Genomic DNA, 27,919 nt, shown 5'->3' on the forward strand with positions numbered 1-27,919 from the left:
ACAGCAGTGTCATGAATTAAGTTTGTAGTTTTGATAACCAGTGAAAAAAGGTCCAATCCGCCAACAAACAGAAAGTAAAGTGCTCGTGCAACACTTGCGGTTGTTCTCGAGGCCAACGAATGGTTTTCTAAAAAAAAAAAAACAATAATAATAATAAAAGCACTTTTTGATTTTTGGAAAGGACAGAAGAGAAGAGAGGAGAGACGATGTGGCAGTGTTTGTCAACACCTCGGAGGAATGTTCTTTAATGTTGGTACATAACCGAACCCCCGACAACCCGACAACCCGCCCGCACACACAAACCCAGTTGTGAATATATCAAATACTGTCAACAAGAGCGGGGGGCGCGCCGCTCCCATGATTAAAGACGGGACGGGACGGGACGGGCCGACAGTAAAACACTCAGGGAGAGGAGGGGAGGGGGAGGATGGGCTGGGGGGGGGGGGGGGGGGGGGGGGGGGGGGGGGGGGGGGGGGGGGGGGGGGGGGGGGAGTTACATTGCATGAAAGAAAGCCGTCAACAAGTGTTCATGAGTGCACCTTTATACAGGACAATTCAAGAGTGCCCAGTGGAGAGAAAAACACAACTAAGCTCTAAACATCAGAGAATTCCCGTTATGATGAAAACACATAACATCAGCTTCAACTCTATACCACATTGCTGTAATAATAATAAAACAAAAAAAAAGCTAAAACAAAAAAAAACAAAATATTTTGTGCCAAAGCCCATCATTCACCCTCTTTTGACACCCTCGAGGAAAAAAAAAAAAAAAAAAGAATGTTTTGACAAATAAAAGTCTTTAAAATGACCAGTTTTTTTTTTTTTTTTTTTTCTTTTGCAATACACATATCCAGTGCTACACGATCAGCGTCTAGTTTAAAAAGCGGTTGAATAAATAGACGATAGTGCCGCGATGCATGAAAGGCCAACGGATGTCAGAGGGGGAGCCGAGGAGCCCCCCCCCCTCCCCCGTGACGAAAAGAAGAAGACAGTTCAGAGCAGCAGGTTTTTTTTGGAGATCCCTGGTGAGGCAAAATCGGTAATGCCAGCCTGATTCGACAGATTCGACAGTCCACGCAGGAAGAGATTGTTTGTAGTCCTAAAGGGTTGTACAAAGGTCCCTTGCTTCTGATTTTATGATAAGAGCGGCAGAAACCCCCCCCCCCCCGATGTCCCGCCCCCTTCTCCTGTCCAAATTTGTCCGAAGGAGAGGCATTTACGGAGAGAAGGAAGGATTGTAGTGCTGCAGCTGAGCTCTCCACCATGACAGTGCTGAACTAATAAATACTTCATGTAAAAATGAACATCCACCACGTATGAGAGGACAAAAATGCCACATGCTTGAGTCGTGGTTGTAAAAAAGAAAAACAAAAAAAAGAAGAAGACGAAGGACCGAAAATAACCCTGAACAGACCGCAGGGAAGAAGAAGCAAAATCAGCCGGTATTCCTCTTATCGTTGCAAGCACCAGTCCCTCCGCACACACACACACAAACAAACAAACAAACAAACAAACAAACAAACAAACACACACGCATACCTTTTCCCTTGTTTCTGCCCCGGTCCACCTGCAGACTACCACACGTCCAGAGATGTGGATTCTCCCGAGCAGGTTTCCAGACCGAGCTTCGCGGTCAGCTCGGCCGCGGCCGCCAACGCAGTCTGATCAGGAACACAAGCGACATGGGGGGGTGGAGGGGGAGGGGGGATTTGGATGAAAGTGGCTTTAAAAATCTAGGCTGCTATTTCCCACTTTTCTTTGGCACAGCACTTCTCTTGGCCTGCCACAGGTGGTTGTGGATGGTCAGCGCGTCCACGCTGACCGACACGGTCTTGGCAGGGATGACTGTAAACTGCTTGCGGTCCGAGCTGTACTTGTACAGCTTGTCGATCATCTTCTTGCTGATGCTCTTGGGTCCGGTGCCCGTCAGCTTCTGGATCTCTTCGGTGTCGGGGAAGTACGAGTAGAGCGCCCGGAACTGACAACCACCGTCACGAAACAGGATCATCAGGTGGTTGGACTCGCACTTCTCCAGCTCCTGGTGGGGGGGGGAGGTTCAAATTTTAGTCCTGGCATCGATATAACACTGATGTACACACGAAGACGAGACCTTTACAGATTAACAAAAGTCTAGTTTATATACTGAAGGAGTAACTGCTCATGTGTTCTGTATAATCTGCTGTTTTTAGCTTTGGTGTTGCTCAACTGTAAAAGTTTCTCCCTTTTCATGTGTGTGCAAATGTTTCTCAGCCCCAAAAGAGTCCAGTTCAACTCCGATTGGTTCACAAATTCTGTATGTCACAGAGGAAATAAATTCCCAATGAGTTGAGAAGTGTTTCTGACCAACAGTGACGTCACCACCTGGTTTGTGAGCTGCTGTTCTGAAGCGTCGAGTTTGGATTTTGGACCCAGCAGTAACCGTGTGTGGATGAGCTGAGGAGGAGTGAGCAGTGGATCGAACTCCATCTGGTAGAAAACCTGAGGACACGATGCCCCCCGCCCCAAAACATGCTGCCTCTTGAGGCCACTATCAAATTAATAATGAGATTAATTTCAGATGGACGACCAGAAAACTAACAAGGAGTGACTTTTTCAAATGACACCATAATAATTGATGGAAAAAAATGTGTTGACTTCATGGGAGAAATTGAATGAGAGTCTATGGAGCCTTTTTGGAGCCTTTTTGGAGCCAGCCTCTAGTGGCCTTCAGTGGGATTCCAGTTTAAGTTCACTTTTATATCTCTATACGAGATAAATGGACGAGTCATTGGTCATGTTGGCAAGATGGCAACAGAATTTCTTCAAAATAAATCATTATTTAAGTGTCTTATTTTAAAAATGATTCAAACGAAACAACTCCTTGACTTTCCGTTCCACATGCAGCGAGTCTATGAGGAGAAGACTGACCTCCAGGATCTGGTTCTTCTGGGGCTCGTTGACTTTGCCAGCCAGGCAGCAGTGAGAGATCGCATTGTGGATGATTGGCTTGTTTGACTTGGCGCTGGGCTCCTTGAAGAGTTTAGGACCTAAAAGAGGAAAGCCAGTTGAGAAAATACAATTAAATAATCAGTCAGTCAGATGACAATAAATGAAATGCAGCAAAGAAGTCTAGTAGCAGTCAGTCTCTTGGCAGTTTCATACCGGTCTATTTATTGTGCTCGGAAAATGAAATTATCGCGTTACACTGAAAGCATGTCTGACGTATTGATCTATTAATCACTGATCCATAAATAGCTAAAACCACCCTACAAACACATGTCTGTTGTCATGGGACTGGTGTTACCTACCAGTATATTCAGCCATGGAAGCGATGGAGGACGCGGTGGAGCCGTTGTCCCAGTCTCTTTCTGCAGCTCGACTGTTGTTACGACTGCCTGGAAACGACTCCACTGAGTCACAGCTGGACGCCAAGCAACAGGAAGAACAATAAGAACGACGTGGTGACATTTTCTATAAATACAAATGACTATAAATGTGGTAAATCTTAAGCATGCAACATGCACAAAATATTGTAAAGCACCGAGGCCTGGTTTGGGAGCAGCTTACCGCTGGGAGCCAGCCCCTCCAGAGTTGACGCTGTCAGCCTCGTTGGTCGCTGCGGAGGCCAGAGACAGACTGGAGCCTGATTGGGCGTTGCTCAGGTTGTCAGCTGTGAAGCAGAGAAGACCATTTGAAAGATTTAGTCAAAGTTAGCATCATATAATTGCAACTTCGTGGCAGATGGACTGAAAACACTCGACGCCCAAAAAACTCAGCAGTTCAATTAGATGTATTAAAAACATTTGATATCGAACTCACTGGAATTTCAACAACTTAAGTGTTTTTAGTGAAGTCATGGGAAGAGTAAACGCTTATCTTTTATCTTTTGGAAATAATGAAAGGGATGAGCTACTGCTCAAGGCTGCTGAGATATTGAAGCATCTCAAGATCAAGTTCGTAAAAAAAGATACGTTTCAATTTCATACAACTCTTTGAAGATGTAAGCATAGACACCGAGTAACAACTCACACTCACTATGTAACCAAAAGCAAAAGAAATAGTTCACCTGCAAAACAACAGCAGTAACACTCCTTGTTTCAATACAATCTGAATTAGTCGTCTTAATAACTGTGGGAACGGTCGTTTTCAGTCAAATGGAAAATAACTGTCAGTCTGCCACCGCGCCTCAGAGCTCAGTGAGAACCAGCAAATGAAGTTCAGCAGGCCGAGACGGAGAGAAAAGTGGAGCTGAAGCTAAACGTCAAACCAGTGATGGAAGAGTCTTACGTGTGGAAGAGCACTTGGAGAAATTGTCGCTGGAGGATTCGTCTCTGAACACAGACTTGGGTCTGTGCTTCTGCTTGGGTTTGGGGGTTTTGGGGGTTTTGGGGGTTTTGGGCTTCACCAGTCCTTGTTCCTCAAAGATCTCTTGCTGCTTCCTGCGCAGGTATTCCTGCTTTATCAGCTCCCGCCGGGTCTTCTCCTCTTCTTTACGCAAACGGTCCTCCTCGGCCTTCCGTCTGCGACAGAAACCAAACGCCTAAGTTGTAGCATCTATTTTAGAGTAGCACCCTAATCAGAAAAAAAAAAGAACAAGAAAATCATTTACCTGGCTTCATCTCGTTTGAGCTCCGAGTCTGCTTCTAGTTGTTGTTTACGGAGTCGAGCCTCCTCAGCTTTCTTCTGCTGCTTCAGCAAGAACGCTGCTCTCCTCTTTGCAAGTTCATCCTCCGCTTTCTGCTCATCCTGGAAGATGGAAGATGAAGAGTAGAGATCATTTATAGGTACAACAATCCAATACATCTTTGATACAGCGCTGAAATAAATGATTAAAAGGTTGACCATCAAATAAATCAATGACCATTTTCAAACTGGCTTTAAAAAAAAAAAAAAAAAAAAAAAAAATAGTGTCTTCTGGCCAGGCAAAAATATTAAAAATAAACTTTTTAAATAAACTTAATAAATGAATATGTTGACTCAAAATAACTGAGAATTAGGTATCAATATCAAAAATAATAAATATGAAGCAGCTCTATTTGAACAAGTATATGGTCTATTTCTAGACGGGTATGGACCACCGCAATTTGTGAAAACGTCTTCAGTGCAAAAGCCACTAAATAAAATGTAATAAGTACTAAAATCTTAATGTGAAGTCAGTACCTTGAAGAAAAAGCCCATGACGGACTTCTGCTCTCCATCATCTCCCTCTGTTGCTCCGTCATCAACTCCCTCCGTTCCCTCGGAGGCCTTCAGGTCTGACAGGTCGACCTCGATCAGGTGGGCTTTGCTGCGCTGCACCTCCTCGGATGGTATATTCTCTTTCCCTGAGCCGTCTGAAGAATTGAGCTCAGACTCTCTCAGGCTGTTGGACAGGCACTCATCAAAGGACACTTCTGGGGCGGCCACTGACGTCGGGTCCACTCGGGTCGGCAGGCGTATGTTGGCTTCGTCCTGAAGTCGGAAGGCGGCGCAGCGCGCGTGGCCAGATCCCGGCCTGTCGATGGTCTCTCCTGCTGGGGGGTTTCTGGGGCTGCCGGGCTGCTCGGTCCTGGGGGACCTGCCCCCTGCCAGCTGCCTCGGGTGCGGTAACGTCTCTGACCCACTCTGGGTGGGGGTGAGGGTCCTGGAGGCCTGCCGGCTCTGCTCCTTGGCGATCTTCAGCTCTGACGGTTTGGACCTGGAGCCCCGGCCAGAGCTCAGCTTGGGGGGTTTCCTGGCGGGAGCGGTGCCAGAGGCAGAGAGGTGCTCCACGTAGTGAAAGCTCGCCCCCGTCTTGGAGTCGTCGTTCTTGTCGCTGGTGAGAGGAGGCGGGTGGCGTCGCAGCAGGGGGGGACTGTACATTCTGTTTCATCAGCATCTCCTGCTGCAGTGACAGCTGCATCATCTGTTGCTGGATGCTGCCGATGGCGTCGTTCAGCAGCTCGATGGAGCGGCTGCACTCATTCAGGTCCAACTCTTCTTCCAGGTAGAAGCTGCTGCTGTTGCCTTTCTTGTCTGCTTGTAAGGCACCGGGACGGGGCGTCCCATCCACTTCTTTCTCCCCACTCATGCTGTCGACACACATATCATCTTTACTTGAAGGTCCTTTCTCCCCATTGAGCTCATCTTTAGAAATGTCAGATTTAAGCGGGTTGGGTAATGTGTCACTCCGTCCTCCACCTTTCTTTACGATGTGCAGAAAGGCTGCCTTTCCCAGCTTCTGTCGCTGCCTTGCTGACAGCACCTCCATCTTCTTCTTCTGGTGCTCGATAGCACGTCGCTTCTCTTCCAGCTGCATACGGAGCTGGATGATTTCAGAGGCCAGTATGTTCGCACCGCCGCTACCATCGCCTGCACGGTTGCATCCTCCCAGGGGGGAGGAGGGGCTCTGGTCTCTTTTCAGCCTCCAGGAGGAAGCCAGGGTGACGCTGCTCTCTGATCCATCCGGGGTGGTCCTCTGGGAGCTGGAGGCACTGGAGCGCAGGTCATGGTTGCTGCCAAAGCGTTGCTGCTGGGCTTTCCGCTCAGCGAAGGAGGTCATGCGCACACTGCCACTGGCCAAGCTGCTGGCCTGAGAGTGTGTGCTGAGACACGGGCTGGAATGACCGCTGCCACCGTTCATGTCTTTGTCCTCATGCTCTTTCACGTTCATGTCCTCTTGGAGTTTGGCTGATTCCTCCTCTTCATCTCCCATATTAAAGGTTTTCCTGGACCAGTTTGTGTCTTTAGTGGTAACCGCTTCATCCAAACCCTCTTCCTCCTCATCCAGGCCTTCCAGATCGGCCTCCGGGCCCTGGCCAGACTTTGATTCTTCAGAATCTGAATGCAGGTAGAAGCCATCAGCTGCCTCCCTGGTTGAGGGGTCCACACTGCTGATGACAGCGGGTTTGAAACCTGCCTGACCCTCGGGAGGCTCCTCTGACGAGTCTTCTGCCTCACCTGGAGGGGTGAATGTTTGGTTCAGATTGCAGGGAGCTTTCCTACGAACGGCCGATGTAGATCCATCTCCTCTGCGTAAAGAGCCCCTTCCTGCAGACCGGGATATCTCACCACTCTCCTCCTCCTTGTTCAGGCATACAGACTTCTCTTTAGCCGTTTTGAGCACGGCAGGCATTAGTGGTTCTAGGTAAAAGCTATCCGATGCAGGTTTGGAGTCGGTGGAAGGTTTGGGTCCAGTTGTGGCAGTTGCTTGTGTCCCTTCAACCCGTTTGGGGATGGCGGAAACTTCAGCCCTGGCGACTGGCACCACAGTTTCCTCCTCGTCCTCGATGTTGACGTTGCTCAGTAGGCTGTGGCCGTTGACTCTGCGCATGGCAGCGTGTGATGGTTGGTGGACTGAAGTCTGGTGTTTGGGGGTGACGTTGACGACGTTGGATGCCAGGCTGTCCTTACTAATTGAGCGAGCCAGACTAACACTGTCACCAGAAGCCATGTCTGCATCACTGTCTGTGGCTGAATGTAACATGAAGGGGCTCAGTGTGGACATCGGTCTGCAGGAAGAGAGCGTTGGAAAAACATCAGTGTGATGTACAGAATACAACAATCACACTTCACATACATACAAACATACTTACACTGATATTCTCATTTTATATGTGCCAAAACAAGCATCATTGTTTTCTGGGTTGAACTAGAGTGTTTGCCATATTAATAATATAAATTATGTTGAGAAAGGTTGAGTGTTTTGATCCATCTTCATGATTAATTACATTTGTAAAAGAAAAAGCTCTCCAGAACTTGCGACGCGAACAAGAAAATTAGTTTTGGATTCATAAATGTGGGTTTGTTTTGTATTTTCAGGTACCTCTGCCTCTTCTCGGGCCACGCCACCACAGACCCTCTGGGTTGTCCTTCCATCTGAGACAGGGAGTTTGAACGGTTTCTCAAACCTACCCAGAAACACACACCAGCCATCAGTCAGTGTACATGAACCTTTGCTGACATGCATAAAGGATGTTAAAACTTATCTTTACCTGCACTGTCCTCTCCTTGCTGCTTTTGTTGTCTCTGTCGCAGCGGTAGGAGTGGGTGGGAGGGACTGAAGGTTGGACCCCCTTTACTAAGAACAAAACAAAACAAAATCAGAACTTCATTCAAACACTGTTGACAGAAGAGGTTGGCAGAAAATCTTCAGTCGATCAGCTGAATACAGAGCTAACAGCTAACAGAGCTAACAGCTCAGACAGTTACAACCTAAAACTAATTTTAAGCCAATCAGATTCCTATTGTATTTCAATAGTCACTGTACAAGCCAGATATCTTAAGACACAACAGAGAAGCAAGTGGTACATTCTCACTGTCTCACACAAACACCAACAATGCGAGCAAAGACTCCGAGCAAGAACCAGCTCAACACAGTGTGAACTGAGAAACAGGGTTAAAGGTGAAGGGAACGTGAGAATGAAAACCAGACACCACTGCAATATCTACCCATCCTTGCAGGGCAACTGTAACTGGCTAGAAGACAGGACCATGATGAAGTGGAATGAGAAGGAAAGTGAGAGAAGACTTACAGGGGGTCAGAGTCTTCAGGATGCAGGAAGTACCTGTTACAGACTTCAGGGCTGCTCTGGTTATCGCCAGGACTCGCCAGGAAGCTGCGCTTGGTGGCGTTGGAGATGGGCACTGATGGACGGGCACTCTTGGGTTGAGCTATGGCTCTAGCTGAGTCGAGAAAAAGGACAGATGCATTGATCATTAAACTACAATGCCAATGCAGAAGGCTCCAGAAAAACAATGCAGGGTTGGACAGGCTTCACACTGCTTTACAGTAAGGTGTCATTTCAAGCTACTTCTCTATGAAAACAGATTTGTAACTAACTGCACTGTTAATGTGTAAAAAAAACATTTCAAACTTGTTTTTTCATGTACTGCGATGCTTACCATCTTTAAACTCTTGGAGATCTCTGGGCTGGACAAACTCTGGCTTGACAGTCTCAAACCACCAGAACAGTTCAGCGATAAACACCATCACGTTGTGCTACACAGAGAACAGGAAACACAATAGAAAGATTTAAATGCAGATGTGACGTGGGTATTAGAGCAATGCTGCATGACGAACACTTAGATTGTATTTTAACTTTGCTGTTTTCATACCTTGAGCACTAGCGGTGAGTAGAGCATGTCCTCCGTCGTCAGATAGAAACTTTTATTCAGATACTCGTTGGCGAACTCTCTGAGCAGCTGGATGTTGTACAGGCTATCAGCGATGGAAGGTACTTCCTTCAGGCAAATATCTGATGACCGGCAGAGAGCGGGTTAGGTCAGGATACAACTCAATGATCTGTTGGCTATAAATGTCACACTGACTGGGCTGGCACAGTCAGCCATTTGCAAGTGACAAAAATAGGATCACACATGGATATTAAATTCAATGTGTTAGCGGAGCAAGTCAGACAGTTGTTGCAGAAAAACCCTTTGAGGGGAATTGACATTTAGTGAGATGCTGCTATTGAACATGGGCGTGTCTGTGTTGACTGTGTGAAAGCACATCATACCCTCCAGCTTCATGATGTCCGGGCAGTAGTAATGGACCACGGTGAGCAGTGCAGCTCCGTCACAAACATCCCTCATCAGGTCTTCCAGCAGTGGGAAGAAGGGCAGCTGTCGGCCTGAAGCATGTTCCCGACGATACCGTACCTAACCACCAGGGGGAGAGCATCAGGGTTTTATGAGAAGAAAGGCCAAAGAGACAAAACATGCCAATGATACTACCAACCAGTGACACAACACAAAACATCCTAAATGCAATGACCAGCATCACAAGTACAAATCTCTTATATTGAGATTCACATCTAAACTAGTCAAAGCATAAATCATCCAAGGATGTTTCTCCTTCTGTTAATGCTCTGGCTGATTAATCTAAACATCAGATCCAGGTTCTCCCCAGGAGTGAAAGGCATTTATTTGATTAGTTTAAGATGAAACTCCTCCGCAACTGATCAGCAGCAGGTTTCATGTCATATTCAAGAGATGCTTCTGCCGAATGACGAGTGGCACCGTGATCACCCAGTTTAGGGAGAACCCTGAAGACCTGGTTAACTGTGAGGAGATGGAGGTGAAGGTGTTAGAGTAGTGACATGACCAACACAGAGGAGAGGGTCAGCCTTTCTCCAGCTTTTATAGGAACAGGAAACTTAAACCAGCTGACTGGGAGGGAAACTGGGGTAATCACTGGCCCACTTATGGGACACGTGTATGGTAGTTCGAACAGAAGCTCACTCACCCCAGATGCAGTAGTTTTTGGATACATACTCTATATAGCTGGCAAAGATGGGCATTTTCAGTATTTATTTCAGGTTAAACATCATTTCACAGAGATGATGGCCGATTATAGAAACTAAAAATGGAAATCACTCGCAAACCTACATACGATTTGGAGTGAAACAAATACAGACCTCATAGAAGGCCCATGAAGACCGCACAGACGGGTACTGCTGCATACAACTTCTGCATGACTTACAGATATTCACGTTATTCTGGGAACACCTGACTCAGAGAATAATATTTAGTTTAGAATGAGACAGAGGTTTTCGTTAACTACTGAGGTTGTAGTTTGCACACCACATTTATAAAAATATATTAGAATAATATTAAAAACGCATTTCAATACAATTCAGCCCGTTTAAACACCACCTGACTCCCGGGGTGAAGGATGTTGGTATAAACCTGCCATTGGCTGATTATTTCAGTTGTCCCCTTCTGCTATCTGAACAACAACCTCTGAGCTACAACCTACAGGCTGAAAAGTTTTGAGGAAGATTTCGATCATGCAGTAAGTTTTGTGGGCATTTATCCACGTTAATGCCACGTCTCCCCACATGCAAATGTTCTCGTGAAATAAGTTCCTCCACCCAACACTATTTTGCAAGGACACGGTCGCTGCATCCTGAGCTACGTGCTGACCATTACAAGTGTGATTGGTTTAATAAAATACAAATAAAAGCCAGAGCATCTTTCCCCTGTAGCGGGATGATATACGAGTTCAGGCAGATCGGTCTCCAGTGCTGGTCTGGCTATGTGAGACTACACCTGCACCACCTACTGTACATCCTCAGGAATAAACACAGATGAATTGAAACTACTCCGAATGTTTGAACAAAAATCGTCTATTACAAACTAAAGCAGAAAGTGTGACAGAGCTGTCGTGCCGGACTGCATGGATTTGTATAAGTGTACCCAATACATTTGTAGTGTTTTCTAGTAATAATTTATCAAGAAATGTTCAGTAATGGCTCGAGTCCCCGAGCTGATAAAACATACCAACCCCTCACACAAGTCTGAAGAAACCAGGCACTATTTAAACAGACCACATGCAGCACAACACGACCCAGAAGCAGAAACATACTTCTCTAAATAACATACAACATTTAAAGTATTCGTTCGTCTTCACTTTAGTTTATCTTTTTGGACTTTATTGCACAAAACCATAACAACTGTTCTGAGGCACCTGTTGTCAGGAGCTACATGTGAAACTAACAACAAAACAGGAAGCTCTACGACAAGACGCGTTCTACATAATTGAATCTTCCCATGACGAGGAGGAAACAAAGTACCGCTTGGGAAAAGTCCTCTGGCTCCAGCATGCAGTGGGCCAGCTCGTGCATGACATCAGGCTGACACACACACAAAGCAGAGATACTTTCAGAGGACCCACTGTGTGGGCACATGTGAAACAGTGTGTGAGAGCAGAAGAGAGAGAGTGAGAGAGAGAGAGAGAGAGAGAGAGAGTGAGAGAGAGAGAGAGAGAGAGAGAGAGAGAGAGAGAGAGAGAGAGAGAGAGAGAGAGAGAGAGAGAGAGACTGGAGGGAGAATGACCAAGCAGATCAGTGAGGAGAGGTGGCCTGGGATGGGTCTGCAAAGCAAAGGAGCGGTGCAGGCATGGATTTGCTCTTATTCTCACTGGGCAAGCAAATACCACACACTGACGCACAGAGAATCACGCCTACTTGAGCTTGAAATGAGGTAGCACACATTGCGTAGCGTAAAGAATATCTTTTGAGCAATTCACAAAGGTTAGAACAACCTTACACCTGTGTGACATATTCGCCACAAGGTGGAAACAAAGGAACAAAAAACAGTCAGCTTTCTCCCCCTTTGCTGACACGCTGGCTACAAGCAGCACAGAACAGCTTGAATGAGCCGCACATCAACACAGAACTATGCGTGCAAGGGGGAGAGTGGGTAGAAAATGGGGTTATGGGGGCTGGCATCCAACTTACAGGGACTAGCTTCCAATACCATTTGGAGGGAGACTATCCAGTTTGCAGGGATAAGAGAGGGGAGGGAGGGACAGATGAGGAACAGGAGCAGAGAGATTAACAGGTCAGAGGTCACAGACAAAAGGATTGGATCTGCTTCCGTTCAAACAGGGAAAAAGAGAGGAGGGTCAGAACAACTTCAAAATGCCTTTAGGGAGAAACATTCCTGATGAAAACTAGAGATGCTGCTGTTGTCTTGAAATAAGTTTTGCTTGTCCCACATGGATACAGACAGACGGACATGTCGAATAAAGGAGCTCCTGTTTTGGGTTTTTGGATCCGTCTACTGTAAAATAAGCGACAGATACCTTTTGGTGGCTCGGGGACTCCAGGGGATGGTGCTTGACTTTGTGTTCCCTTTCTGTGATCTCCTTCATCTTCATGTTTAACTGCAGAAGAAAGGATGACATATTCAGCACGTTTACATGAACTCAAGAAACCTGGTTACTCAGAAAAAAACGGTTGTGTAGATGATCAAAGAATGTGTTTTGTTTCTCTGGCTACAGTAAATCTGTGTATTCAGGCAGCGGGCCAGGAAGCACATTTCTTCACTTTTATAAGATCCTTTGGCTGACGTGTTTTAACCCATTCCCCTTCTTCTTCTTTGGTGCATGTGTCATGTTAGAGCAGGCCGGCAGCTCATTGTGAGGACAGACAGAGCGCAGCTTTTCCGCACAGCACAAGTGTGTCGAAATTTTACAAATATACACACTGATAGAAACCAATATAGAGTTCTGTAAACTAGCTTGAGTTAGTGTCTCTTTTAGTCTGACTTTGGAGGTAATTACTTCAAATCGAAGGTTATATTGCACTCTGTGTTTACCTTGTGTTTATCTTTTATATACAGCAATTACAAACCCGGTTACTCGTCCACAAGTCAGAGAAATCAGCATTTTAACCCTAAACCTCCTCAGAAAGTCTACTTTTCTCATCTACTATCTGAATTATGGTAACCAGGTTTTCCATTTAAATAACATTTAGCAAATGGCTTAGCAATGCTGGGCCAACAGAAAGCCATTGAAAATTATATATTTTTTGGACTTTGGAAAGTTATGATTGGCAGTTATCCATGTTTTCTGACACTTTTTAGGCTGACCAATTGATAGAGTGCTCAAGATGATAAAAAAAGAAATACACAGACTGTCAGATAAATCAAGAAACAATGGGAAAGCATACCGTTCCTCACACACACTTTCCTTTCTCGAAACAGTTAGGTTGTGGGACATGACAATGATTCATGGACACACTGCGTCATGGCTTTTGCTGCCTCAGGCCTTCAGCTCAATGAGAGCAGAGTGCAACATGAGCCTGAGCCTCTTGTGCGTGCACCAGATCCACATTCCTATTTGTTGGCCTGTATCTTAGCACCAGTGACATACAGGCCAAAAGAAGACAAGTGGGCCACTGTCACTTATGATGTCAGCGTGGAACACATTATTCATCCCACATAGTGCTGAGCCGTGGCCCATGATCATAACCAGCTGGAATTTAGAGAATACAATAAAAAAGGCCAGCGCAAGATGTGTTGGGAAAGTTATTAATTTCAATGTTCTGCTGGGATGGCGCGCACGCGCGCGTGTGTGTGTGTGTGTGTGTGTGTGTGTGTGTGTGTGTGTGTGTGTGTGTTTGAACCTTGTTGATCCAGAAGACCATTGCATCCTCCATATCAAAGGGCAGCTCCTTAGAGGCACTGAAGGTAGAGAAGCGCTTGACAGAAGCCACCACTTTCTCGATGCTTATCATCTCCACTGTGTACGCCATCATCAGGGCATCGATCATCGGCATGTGAGCACTCTGGATGAGAGACACACAAAAAAAAAAGAGCACATTCAATTTCATAGGAATTTATACCTAGTTTCCACTGCAATTAAGATGAAAGATGACATTTCAATCTAAGGCCGATTTACCTGAACAACATATATGGAGCTTATTACTGTGGAACATGATCTAATGCACATGTTTACTTTGGCTATTTTAGTATTTCATTTCTTCATGGAATTACAAAATGTATTTAATGTGTCCTAAGTATAATCCTTTTATTGAATCTCTTCCTGTCCCACTCTTTGACAGCAGACTTGTTGCTCCATACTCCCCCAATTAAGTATCGCATTCTCATAACATTTTTAGATAATGAACACTTGGACAAAATTGATGCAACATAGGCTGAGATATCTTCTTCAGGACAGTTCCTGTCAAAACCAGGCTCCTACATGTTCATGAGCAGTGAAACATATGAATGTAGCTGAACATGTACATTATGATCAACATTTTGTGATGAAAGTAAATTATGCAGTCCTCCTAGTAAAGCAGAGTTCCTGAATTTTGTCTCGATGCATTCTGCTGATTGTAGTGACAAAAATGAGCTGCAATTTATTCCTGAAGCAGTGAAGGTTTCAGCTTTTTAATCTTCAATCATTTACATCATGAGTTAAGAAATTACCAATGTGTATGGGAACTCACAAAAAAGGTAACACTTAAATGCACTACTGTGGCACCAAAAGACACTGACAGATTTTGGGTGCACCTAGATGAAAAGTTAGACACACCAGTGCAACCAATGTAAAAGTTATTCTGGAGCCCTGAGAGGTCTGACAACCCAAATCAAACTTTCTAAATCAACAGAGATTTCTTTTTTTTAAATTTTTAAACTTTTAGTCTTCAGTCCAAACTAACACAGTCTGACTTGAAGTGATATGACCTGATTATCAGATGTCAAACAGCTCCCTTTGGAGCCTGAAAGACCTTTCAACAATTTTTCCACATATGCATTAGTAATTCACAACTCCCTCTTTTTAATTTGAAGGTCATATTCTGCAATAAAATCTAGTTTGTAACTGGAGGAATTGGGTACTCAACAGCTACTATGACGTATGGATCGATTATAATTATTGGATAAAGGTGGTATCTAATTCAGAGCTCCAGTCCTGTGGTTCCTCAGCAACTGTGTGGCTTAAATGACCACGACGGCTAAATCAAAGCTAAACTCTCTCGTTAGGCCTCGTGGGTGTCCCATGTTAAACCTGCTCTCTACATCCTAATGCAATCAAGAAGCCCAGCAGGGATATTCCCACTCCACGTGGTCGAAGATCTGGTGCCTACCAGTCAAAACATGGATCCTCAATAACCAGAGTGGGAATTAACACCGGCCAAGTAGTACTCTGATAAACCCAGCAGGAAAAACCCAATTCTGACACTCGGCCTTTATTTCTACATCTTGTTTTGTGTAAAAGTCAGCCAATAATGCAGCACATGAAAACAATACTAAACAATCAAGACGCATCACTGTTTCAGTCTGTGCTTTGTGTAACATTTTGCTAGCCTAATCCAATAGGTGATGGAAGTGGCCAGAGATTAGGCTCCTTAACATAACGAATGAGAGCTATTCAGAGCTTTCTCCACAGCACAACATGGACACAGACAACAGAGCAAATATACTCACAGACAAACTGGCAATCATACGTGAAGAAGGGATGAATATTGTCCATATAGGAAGATCAGATTCTGCGAGTCATTTAATGCACTCGAACAATAGCTACTGATGTGCTGAGCTGTTTTGTTTTGAGAGGAAATTTAAGCATTTAAGGCCAAGTCAGATAAATGCTGTTTTAGATTGGCTAATTTCTTTTCACAATTGATGTTGTTCTGCCTTTTCTCAAGATTTACCACTCAATTTTATTTAAAAATGACACAATATGTCTTAATAATCCAGGCATGTTGTGCTTTGATTAATATTTGGTAACTTCTCATTTAAATAAAAAAAAAATAAACTACCTGGTCAGAATTTTTTTCAAATGACATCTGCATCTCCTCCCTCATTAAAAATGTTCAGATCTAATCACTTAAACGTTACAAGAAGTGTCCTGGGTTATATGTGCAATGCAGGCTTCAAGTTTCAACATCACACTTGGCTAAGTTCCATAATAAACAAGGGTTTGGCCTCCAAACTAGCTGGAAGCAGCATTATAATATCAGACTCTGCACATATAACACTGAACCTCAAACATCCAGGAAAAATAGACCAAAACACATTATCGATTGCTGGGCAGCTTTTGTCCTGATTTCTTCTTCCAAATAAGATCTGCAAATATTTGGCCACGCAATGAATTGTAAAGAAATCGCCATGTCGATTTATGGCTCAGTGCCATCTCATTTTTAAATGACAACAATTCGGCCACATCCTCATTCAAGGACATCAGCTGCATCAAAACAAGCCCACCCATTCTCCCTAAACCAATAAAAACACAGCGTTATACCATGTGATGCAGAATGCTGGTTCAAAGGATTTATGAGACGACAAGAGACTAAAGCTGATTGTTTTTATGTTCAGTGATTCATTTTGATTAAAACAAAGCGCTTCCTTTCTGGTGTTCAGCGTTGACATGCAGGTGTCATGACGGGTATCCTGCCGACTTCTGTCTGCCCACTGATAATTACATGTCGTCTTGCAGCACAGCGAGGGAAGCTGAAGGAAAACTACAGACGTTGTAATGATTTGCCTGCTGTTTAAATATGATGTCATCTTCTTTGATGAACCTGATAAGTGATCTGAAGTCTGTAGTTTTTGAATATTGTAAGTCATCAGAGCAAGTAGCAGTATTTTATCTGTATGATTGATTTCAAATTTAAAACTTTTCATTGATTGATCTCAATATGTATAAATAATACATATTAATTTACTAAAATATCTCGTATCCAATATCAGGCACAATCATATTGGTTTTTTTAGTTGTATTCTCTATCAGATAAATGAAAGCAATAAAGGTTTATATCGTGCAGCCCGAAACAAGCATGGATTTTAATGGTAAACATGGATCTTATCCGACTGCTCATGCTTAGTTCTTACCAAGTTAAATAATACAGCAATAGTCCAAGATCTCAGCTACTTGCAAAAACAACATTACCAAAACATAGAGGAAGCTGTATAAAGCCAAAATTATTCTTTACTTCCACTGCTCTGAGTTTAGTATTCATATTCAAAAACGGATGCAGACAGGGCCAAATATGGGAGAAGCTCTGTTTGAACACATGCAATTTAGTATGAAGGAAAAGAAAAATCCCCAAATAATGCATGTGAGACTTAAGAATGCAGCAAGAGAAAATATGAAACAACTCCACATCAAAAAGTGCTGCATTTTAACACCTACGTGTCAATAAGTGCCGCTCAATAAATACACAAAAGATATATAACAGTTTGATGTGCTGTTCAATCTTTTGTTCTCCTCCAACACTCTGCCCTTCAACAGCACAGCAGGCTGCTTCATGGGGAGCAGGAGCTGCCGTTGCCCCGAGCTCTGTGCACACAGACAGACAGACAGACAGACAGACACCGTGCACACAGACAGACAGACACCGTGCACACACATACACAGACAAAAGTTGAAGTTGAGAGAAGGAGGGTTCGCCTCTCAAGGCTTTCAAAGCCAAGGCAGCACCAACAAGAGTCAGACAAAATGCACAAGAGCTGTCTGCAGGTATAGGATCCCTTTCATTCACACACAGGCACGCAAAGTAGGAAAATGCAGGTTGCTATGGAAACGCCTTGTCAAGTCAGCAAACTGGGAGGGGGGGTTCCAACAGTCTATCAGAGATAAGCGGTGTCCTGCACAGGATTTTCCATCCCCTCACCAGGCTTTGTGTCTGGTTGCTTACACACTAGCCTGTGTGGATTATTCTGTAAGGCCGCCAGTAGGAAAAGCAGACGCGCATCACTTACTAGTCAGCCTGCAGAGAGGAGGCCTGCTCAACACCATTGCTGGTTTCCATGGTAACAAAAGGGTAGGAAGATGGCTGCGAGCAAGTGAGCTGGTTGGTGTTCATCCTATCCTGTGCGAAGTGCTCTTGGTGAAATCATGAGACACAGGATCTCACTGCCACGGGGGTGTGTGTGTGTGTGTGTGTGTGTGTGTGTGTGTGTGTGTGTGTGTGTGTGTGTGTGTGTGTGTGTGTGTGTGTGTGTGGAGGCGGGGAAGGGGGGGTGGTTCAGTACTTCATTCACTAAGCTGTGACGTGGCACTGTTCATTCAGGTTACACAGATGTGGGTTACGTACTGAGGATATTCAACCTATTAAGATAAGCAGTACACTCGCACCGAGATGGCCGAAACGGTCAACAGAGAAAGTCGCCACAGTCCTGCACAAATGGACTGTCCACATGTAGAAGCAAACTAATGAAAGGCAGGGAAGCAAAGCTGGATAACAGGGATTCAAAACGGAATGATAAAGCATCAAAGATTTTCAAGTGCCAACATTTAGCAAATGCTCTTAATGGATTGATGAGAACGATATCACAGACAATAAAATCCATTTTAAGAAGTATTAGCACTCGAGTAACCCTCTTAACACTGATGCGCTGATTAAACCAAAGCCTGATGCACAGGCCTCCGCTTTTCAGTTGTGTGTGTGTGTGTGTGTGTGTGTGTGTGTGTGTAGAAATATATATTACATTTTATATTATACTGATATAGTATTTTTTAAGAACAAGTCAGGAGGTCAAATCTTGAAAAATGCAGCAAATAGGATGCTTATGAACACGAGTTAAAGCAATGCGGTTTGAATAAAACATGCTCTTCCTGATCAGCACACCGCATGAATGAGAGTTGGACATCGACACAGATCCTCCGATTACATTTAGATTTACAAAGTCTGAAATTATCCGACCTCTAAACTACAAATTGTGAAATAGATCAAATAAAAAGTTTCCATTTAGACACGGCAACAAATGTATAATCTACTTAAATTAACCATTAATTCCAGCAGTGCAATTTCCGTTTTAGGACTGCATAATAATACTAATACTGCCTTCCTCTCTATTTTTGTCAACATTGAGGACGCAACCATGTTGAATGAATTGTCAGCGGACAAAGTGAGTAGAGGTGTTGTGTTTATATTCAGCATGAGCTCCGTGTGATGGGCAGTAGACAAAAAGAGACTTCTGACAGTAAGTGTTTGGGCCAGAGAGCATGTCGCACCAAACAGTTCTGGTTTTCAATCTGAATATGTCAACTTGGCTGTTGGAGAATTCTGACCATTTCTTGACCTAATGACCAAAAATAACCATAATAACCCAAAATAACCAAAAATAAACACATTTTAATCAAAAACAACAATTATTTGTTGCCACCAAAAAATGAAATGTAATAATTAATTGTGGTCCATCCTAATTGTCACTGCTGGCTTTCAACATAAAAACGCTGGTGTGCTGATAATGAGATGCTTCCTTTTAACATATGTTACAACTGTTAACTGTAAATAAAAACACGAGCGAGTATTACATTTGGAAAAAAGACCAGCTGTGCTACAAAAGTTTTCCAGTAAGAGATGAGAACAGGTGTTCAGTTATGGACATGAGAAAACATAGATGGGGAAAATAAAGTTTGGTTAAACACCTTCATGACAGACTAGATAAAACGGCACACGAACAATCACGCTCACACCTTAATCTCAGCCCCGCTTCGCTTGGCAAGTCCTCACACAACTAGCACGACAGTCAAATTCCACCTGCTAATTTGAATATAGCTGATAAGGATGCAACCAAATAATCTGGACACTGCTCCACTTCATGAAGCAGCAAAACATGCCAAAACTCAGTTGTGTATGAATGTGAATTGCAATTGAAAACATTTTAGACGTATAATTTTTCCAAGTTAATGTGTACAATCAACACATTAAAGGCGTCCTTGCGACCCAGAAGCCTGTAGCGGAGATCTCTGGCACTGCTGGATCAGGATAAAAGCACAAGCTACTTCCACTGATTTCACTGTGATAAGATAATACATCAGAAGCGGAAAGAGCTGGTGTTGTTGCAGGTAATGAGAAAGGTTGTTATAGCTTCTGGCCTGGTTTCCTTCTTCTCTCACAGGCAAGCCGTGTTACAAGTTACATTTAGTAACTTGTAACACAAGAGTGATCAGTAAGAGTACCGACATCTCATTATTACTGAATTTAAATTTCTCCCAAAGCAGTAGCTCCATGTGAAAACGATCAATAAGCACACATTGGGATGGAAAGTTTTAATTTACTTAGAACTCGGTTATCAAAAGGGATTCCCAGTCGTTTTATTAGGAAACTACCAAAGTGTGTAAATCAGCTTTCAGTGCATCCACTTACCATCTTGATGGGCATACAGGCCAGATCCCCCTCTGTGACAGGTGTGTCGTCACTCTCAACGACATAAATGCCCTTCCTGGACAGAGCCTGGATGACGGACAGGTGGGACTGAAGAGACACCGCCTGCTCCGTTTTGAGGATGAGGGCGCAGACTCGGCAGTAAAGCTCGCTGGACAGCAGGAGACGAATAACAGGCGGCTTGATGTGCTCCTGGTCATACTGGTCAGTGTAGAACGGGTCCCTTAAATCATCTGGAATATGGTCTGCAATAGAGAGAGCGATAGTAGTTGAACCATGTGGCATCGCCATGTTCTCCTGAGAAAGTACGTGCAGTTTAGCTTCAGCTAGCTCAAACTGTTACCTTAATTGAAGACAGTTATATAGGTTAGCTGGTCAGATAAAAATATACAAGATACCCATGATGAAGCAGAAATAAAATCTCCGTCTACGTCAGCCTACGCCTAACAAACTTCAACAGTGTCAACAGGCTGCAGGAACGCAACAAAGCATATCCTTTCTACGTAATATTTGTTCTTGGCCAGCTTTAGTTTACTTGGAGCATAAGATGGCCATTTGTGATTGTAAGTAATAGCTTACAATCATGGGAAAGAGATCCTTGCAAAGCCAAGTCCTCCGTGAGGTCATGCTTCTCAGGTGACACGGTGGTCTTTGCCAGCACTAATTTAACAATACTGGAGCCACAAAAACGAAAAGAGGCGATTCTGTTGCTTTGGATGTGAAGTCATTCTCATAACCAGAAACCACAGCCATATAAGGGCATGGGATGAAGCAGCCAGCTGGAGGCGTGCACAAAACACAAACCACACATTTAGGATTAAAATAGGTGAAATAATGCACAAAACCTTTCCAAATTCCTGCACTACACAATATAGTGTGATGGTAGAAATAACCTTGTTCTGTTGAATCTGTTTTGCACTCTGAGCTGAGTAATACAGTATAACCTGTATGTGATGTGTTCTTGGTGCCTGCACTGACTGACCGGATAAAGGGAGCCACTCGTCAGCAATCTCCTGTTCACAAAAACAGGGAGGCGGGCAGGCGGCTTCTTCCAGCTGCTGTTGTGGATGATAATGTACCAAACACAAAAGCTGAACTGCACAAGTCAGGAAGCACACTACGCTTCGAGTAATATCTAAAACATGGTGGAAAATAAGTATAAAACCATGACCTAGCAGACACATATCACAATGTCGCTTAAAGCTGCACGTTCTGGAAAATTAGATTTAGATTTTTTTTTTTTGGTCCGAATTCAATTCACTTTGTAGATGTTTACATGGTCAAGCTCTCATTCTATTCCAGTTGTTTTTGAGGCCTTCATCATTCATGATTGGTCATTCATTGTATTTAAGGTGCTCTTGACCATGATCATTATTATTTTACTCCAAATCAACAACAGACTGTGACAATTTCTTCAGTATGGGAACATTTTAATCAGAACAAGGATTGGATAAGTTTCCTTACTTCTCATCACAGGTGGGGTTTCCCAGTTTACTCAAATTCTTTCTTAGTTTTTGTGATTCATCTAAAGTGAACTGTTGCTCATCTCTCTTCTGATGTTATATTTGTTTTTGTCTGTGCTTCTCCGTGTGCACAATTCACAAGGCTTATCACAGTCTTGTCATTTGCTCACACAACATAGCAAGCAATTAAAAACTACTGGTTCTCCCTGCTAATGCATAGATGAAGATTTGTTGTCATGCGAGAGTGCAATTGCAAAGAGGTATGAATTTAAATGGTAAGTTGAATGTGACTGACCTTCTTTCAGTAGCTGCAAATGCTCGGATCACATTGATCCTGTATTGTGTATTCGACAAGCATCACTGTAACACATGCCTTGCCAATATGCTGTCTGCCCCCAAACACATGGTGGAAATAAGGATGTTGTTGTACAACAACATTAATCTATTGTGCGTAACACCTAGCGGTTTGGGTCATTCCTGGAGAGCCGTGTCTGTGAATGTAAACACATGGGAACAGTGGGAGTAATTGTGTATGAAAACAAAGAGGTCTGCCAGGGCGAGTCTTCACGATTGACTTCATTCCACAGACACTGATGTCCTGTGGCAGCTGCCCCCCACCTTCCTGCATCCCAGGGCCAGGCTGAAAAATATACTAACTGGGTTGGGGTGGAGCATGGAGACCGGGCCTGGCAACAAGACCCAGGAGGTGTTACAGCAGAGTCAGCCAACCATGACCAGCACTATACCATGATCTGCACAGGCAGGCAGAGCAAGGACCAGCAATGTGTCTGCAACCATGACGGGCTCTCTGTCACGGCGGTGTTGTGTCTGGCTGTCTGTCGCTCGGGGTGGGAGCAGCTGTGGCACATTCACAGGGCAGGAGGACAGGAGAGCATGTACACAAATACAGACCTGCACGATCAAACACAGGGAAGAGGAGAACCACGCAGATGAATACAAATCCCTGACAACCACCGCATCACACGACAGTCGCACTTATTCACAAATGAACCCACGTCACATCCAAATGTTTACACATCACTGTTTAGATCTGTCAGTCACTGCACAAGCAAAGCAAACAACTGTGCATCTTTAGCATTGTAGCAGACACCATATGAGCCATGAGGTGAAAATAAAATGGGCCTAATTTACTGAGTTCCCAGGGGGGGAAGATAATCTCAGCTGCACCTGAGAGTTGCCTCCTTCTGGGACGTTAAAGCTTTGAGGCTGCTGTGGGATTTATGTTGCAACAGAACAATATCTCCACCCAAGTTGATCTGAGATGCATTGTTTTTATCAGTAGGAAGATTCTCTTACGCTCCCTTCTTTCGGCCTGCATCATTAGCAGAAGCCTATGATGGCAGACGGTGAAATATTCAAGCAAATGCCTCCGACCCTGGGTATGAGCTCAGAGGACAAGATGAGCCTCAGTAATGAACCCTCGAGCAAAGACGGGTTTAAACAAACAATAACTTCCTATCTATAACCTGAATTACCATTAAAACTCAGATTTGACTGTCACTTGTTTTGAATGAATGCTTCAGTGGCATTAGGAAATCTGTGTAATGACCACAGATATGTACGAGGCCACAAAGGAAAGCTTATATGAGCCTCGGAAATAATGGCAGATGATTTGACCAGAGAATAAACTGATGCATCAGACATGCAAAGCAGTGAGTGATGGGACTTCTACAGCAGATAGATGAGGCTTCGTCTGAATAGCTCAACCGCTATGGGAAGGAGACACCCTGTAGCACATCAAAAAGGTAACGAGCAGCCCTTCAGCAAAACAGTGGCTGTACTCGCTTATATTAATCCGGCAGCATTTTCAGACACTTATGATTAATCACCGGCCGAACAGTCAAGATGTTCTCTTCTGGCATGTCTGAGCATAGATGTTAAAAATGTATTAAGTGAGTGAAGGAAACATTAGGCCGGCATTCACACACAATATTTTTCCTCATGGTTAATATACATGTAAGCACAAGGACAACCTAGAAGACATGGTCTGTAATAATTCATTGTGTATTCAATATGAAAACATATCACCCGTCTCAGCTGGACACACTGAACGTTTCAACAACTGTCACAGTAGTGAAGCTCCTAATGATGGTTAGTTACATGTTAGGAAATCAAGCTAACTCAGAAGCAAGAAATAAAAAAATACAAAACAACCCCCACATATGACTGTTAGTTGCCATTAAACAGCCTGTGATAAGAAGTGCTCCGCACACTGACTCACAAAAAAACCGAGATATGTTCTGTATCTCGGTCAGAAACACTATGTGCCAAACAACGTTTATCTGGCTCCAGTGGCTGTATATAAACAATATTGCAAACATTTTTTATTTATACACTTGATTTTCATTTTTAAGCAAGTATTTGTTATATTTTGTATTCCACATATTAGAAACATATTTCAGTATAAACTATGATAGTTCCACAGCAAAACAAACTAAAGCTTCCAAAATAAATACTGAATCAATACGCCTCCAAATCAGCTTAACTGTAGCAGTCATAATGGTAGGGTTTACAATAAGTCTAGTTAATCTTACCTAGATGCATGTAATAACTGGCAACAAGCCTTCAATAGCTCCCAAACTTCACATCTAAAGAAAATGCATATAACCACATAAACAAATAGTTAAGGACATCTAGTAAATATCTTTCTTTATCATGTACGTGACCAGCCGTACCCAGCCAAAGAGTAAACTGACGACATCAACTACACAACAGAAGATAAGCAGTGATAGTGCTGCTTTTAAGGCTGCTGGCTCTGTAGCCACGACAAAACAGATCCTTAAAAGGTTGTCTTGAATTTCACACAACTCATCCCTGAAATATATTCAACTCTTGACTGTTAAAACCAGAAACAAGTCAAGAAAATCTGGCCTAAAGGCTCAGCTACTAATGCTGATAGAATCTTAACAGGGAGTGAGTGACTGGCAGTGCAGATCAGTAATTTCCATGCCCTGAGTACAGACCAACAAATACAGCTTAATCCTCAGTGCCTGTCACTCAGCCTGATTTGGGTTCAGTCTCTCTGGCCACCCGACAAGAATGGAAAGATCTGATCAGTCAGAGAGGGCGTTTCAGTTGCCAACTATCACGGGGGAATTGGTGTTGGCTCGAGTGCACACATGCAAAGATATTCCTTTCTCTTGGGTTTTTGCTGTCAAAGTTTGTCTGCTGAAGCACAGACAAAACGCAATCTGCTGACCATCAGTGTGTTGAGAAGAGTAAACGCATTGTTCCAGCAATGCCATCTGAGATACCACAGAGAATACCAGTAAAATATTCTCAAGAACTCTCCGTGGTCAGAAATATGCATTCATGTCTATATATACAGTGGTTATCATTTACAAGTAAGCTATACAGCAGCCTGTAAATGCAAAAAGGAAATGTACCAAAGTGGAGTGGAGTATTAGTGGAGCATAAATGTAAATTAAATTACTTACCAATGCCATAGGCTTTGGCAAACAGCCACCGCAGGTTGGCAGCTATTTTTGCTCTGGCAGAGTCGTACATCTCCGACGGTACAACGTCCATTGTGCCTTCTGCAACCCCAGCCAAGTCTACTTTTCTCCTAGTACTGTCCCCGCCAGCACACAAATCAACATCCATCCTTTAAAAAAAACAAAAAAAAAACAACAGAAAAACATACCGTTTAAGTCAAAATTATACAGAACATACTGCTGAGTAAGGGACACGTCCAAATAACAGGATATTAGCAATCCACAATCTGTCAAGTTGCACATTTGCTTGGAACAGTTTGTGAGTGGCTGGATGCTCAATTAGAGAAAATCATCAGTAAATAAACAAATAAAATCTCACTGCATCTGGTGTTTATCCATTATTACTGAATTGTGTTTAGGTTCAGTGTTTTATCCTCATTTAAGTGGTCCATTATTCCTACATGTGGTGGTTGAGACAGAAGGATCAAAGTGGCGTCTGTGCAGGCATATCGTTCATGATGTCAAAGGCTTGATGACAGAGTAGAGACGGTATCTTTACAGGACCCGCCACTTAAATTCACCTACAGTGAAGCCACGGTGACGTAAAACAGCCCTGAAAACAAGAATGAAACTCTGTGGTCATTGTGTACACTGTGACAAACACGTGGTGTGCTGTAGTGGTCCACAACACCGGTCTTCCTTTTGTGATCAGACTGAATGAAAATTACTTGGCAGCAAGTGCACGCAAGACCACAAACAAGTGGATGAACTGCACTGATAATTTGGTTTTAAAAAGTGCCGTGCAATTATGATGATAAGGATTATTATAACAATTAAAGACAGTCTGCAGGAAGACAAGCAGACTTCTGTCGAAGTGCCTGCACCACAATCAAAGTATTTTCACTTTTAATTTCTCCATCAGGAAGCTGATTTCTTGACATCTCTTGTGTTTTACTGAAATACACCACAGCAGTAATAAACATGTATAATTGATCTGACTGCAGGACGTCCGACGGGATGTTGTCTTCGTTTCCCCCAGAAAACTAAAGTGAAGCTCGGTTACTGTCACGTTGTTTTATTATGTATTATTATTATTATTATTATTATTATTATTATTATAACATAATCTCAACATCACCATCAACGGCCCACAGCGGGCTTGTTGGGACGTTAAGACGACCGCTGGATTACAGCTGGATTTTAATGTTGGTTTGCGGGTGTTACTTCATTATCAAGGGGAAGTGCCGTCAGCTGACCCGGTCCACATGTCCCTAACATTACGTTAGAGGACCCGGTCCACATGTCCCTAACATTACGTTAGAGGACCCGGTCCACATGTCCCTAACATTACGTTAGAGGACCCGGTCCACATGTCCCTAACGTTACGTTAGATGACCCGGTCCACATGTCCCTAACATTACGTTAGAGGACCCGGTCCACATGTCCCTAACGTTACGTTAGAGGACCCGGTCCACATGTCCCTAACGTTACGTTAGATGACCCGGTCCACATGTCCCTAACGTTACGTTAGAGGACCCGGTCCACATGTCCCTAACGTTACGTTAGATGACCCGGTCCACATGTCCCTAACATTACGTTAGAGGACCCGGTCCACATGTCCCTAACATTACGTTAGAGGACCCGGTCCACATGTCCCTAACATTACGTTAGAGGACCCGGTCCACATGTCCCTAACATTACGTTAGATGACCCGGTCCACATGTCCCTAACATTACGTTAGAGGACCCGGTCCACATGTCCCTAACGTTACGTTAGAGGACCCGGTCCACATGTCCCTAACGTTACGTTAGATGACCCGGTCCACATGTCCCTAACATTACGTTAGATGACCCGGTCCACATGTCCCTAACATTACGTTAGAGGACCCGGTCCACATGTCCCTAACATTACGTTACATGACGGCCGTGCGTGAAAACATGGAAAGCAGCTAACTAGCCGTTAGCTCGCACCGCTGCACTCGTGAACGACGCTAGCTTAGCTGGAGAGACGTTACCTTGAAAGGTGTGGTGTGTTCCCGAGTCAGCCCGTCCGGGGCACTGCAACTAACCAAGGACCCGCCTCGTTGCACAGCGGCCCGCCGTGGAGAAAATACACCGGCAGCAGCGACGCATCGTAGCCCAGCTCGCGGCGCTAAAAAAAAAAAAGCAGGGAAGCGAGTCCGCTCGGTCTCCTCCCAGAAACAAGGTCCGATTCGCGGCCTGTGAGACCGCCGCTCCACGGCAGACCTCCAGCTGGAGCAAACACCACCGGGCAGGAAAGGGTGGAGGAGGAGGAGGGTGGAGGAGGGAGATCAATCTATCTCTGTATTAAACGCCTCATGGCAGATAAAAATATATGTTTAAGGCTCTCGAGCAACGCAGCGAGGACAGCGGTGTGTTGGCGCTCTGCTCCGACAGATGAAATCATCATCCAGCCTTCCTCAAGATCACCACTGCGCATGCGTGATTACCTTCCAGACTATTACCAGTAATACTGGTAACGACTGTCAATAATACACAAACAGCAACTCACTCTCCCGCTCCTATTTCATTCATATCTTTAAGGTATTTAACACTGAGTATTAATTTACCCCCCAAATGATGAAGTCTACATTTCTACTGAAATTGTAAAAGAAATAGGCTAATACAAATATGGTTTT

General features: G+C 44.0%; 1 protein-coding gene across 1 annotated transcript; it reads right to left on the reverse strand.

Moving 5' to 3' along the window:
- Window positions 1–463: 463 nt before the first annotated feature.
- Window positions 464–27,700, reverse strand: camsap1b (calmodulin regulated spectrin-associated protein 1b). The gene is given in 20 exon segments (XM_069178322.1): window positions 464–2,038; window positions 2,908–3,026; window positions 3,288–3,400; window positions 3,547–3,649; window positions 4,267–4,499; window positions 4,589–4,725; window positions 5,140–5,820; window positions 5,822–7,448; window positions 7,763–7,847; window positions 7,932–8,017; window positions 8,472–8,622; window positions 8,842–8,938; window positions 9,055–9,194; window positions 9,456–9,597; window positions 12,180–12,212; window positions 12,527–12,607; window positions 13,851–14,012; window positions 20,325–20,587; window positions 25,264–25,430; window positions 27,275–27,700. Coding segments are annotated over 19 exon segments (4,716 nt in total). The 5' UTR covers window position 25,430; window positions 27,275–27,700; the 3' UTR covers window positions 464–1,741.
- Window positions 27,701–27,919: the final 219 nt, after the last annotated feature.

This window comes from Embiotoca jacksoni, unplaced genomic scaffold (assembly GCF_022577435.1).
Source record: "Embiotoca jacksoni isolate LCO1_2020_lvr unplaced genomic scaffold, fEmbJac1.0.p SCAF_8, whole genome shotgun sequence".
NCBI lineage: Eukaryota > Metazoa > Chordata > Actinopteri > Embiotocidae > Embiotoca > Embiotoca jacksoni.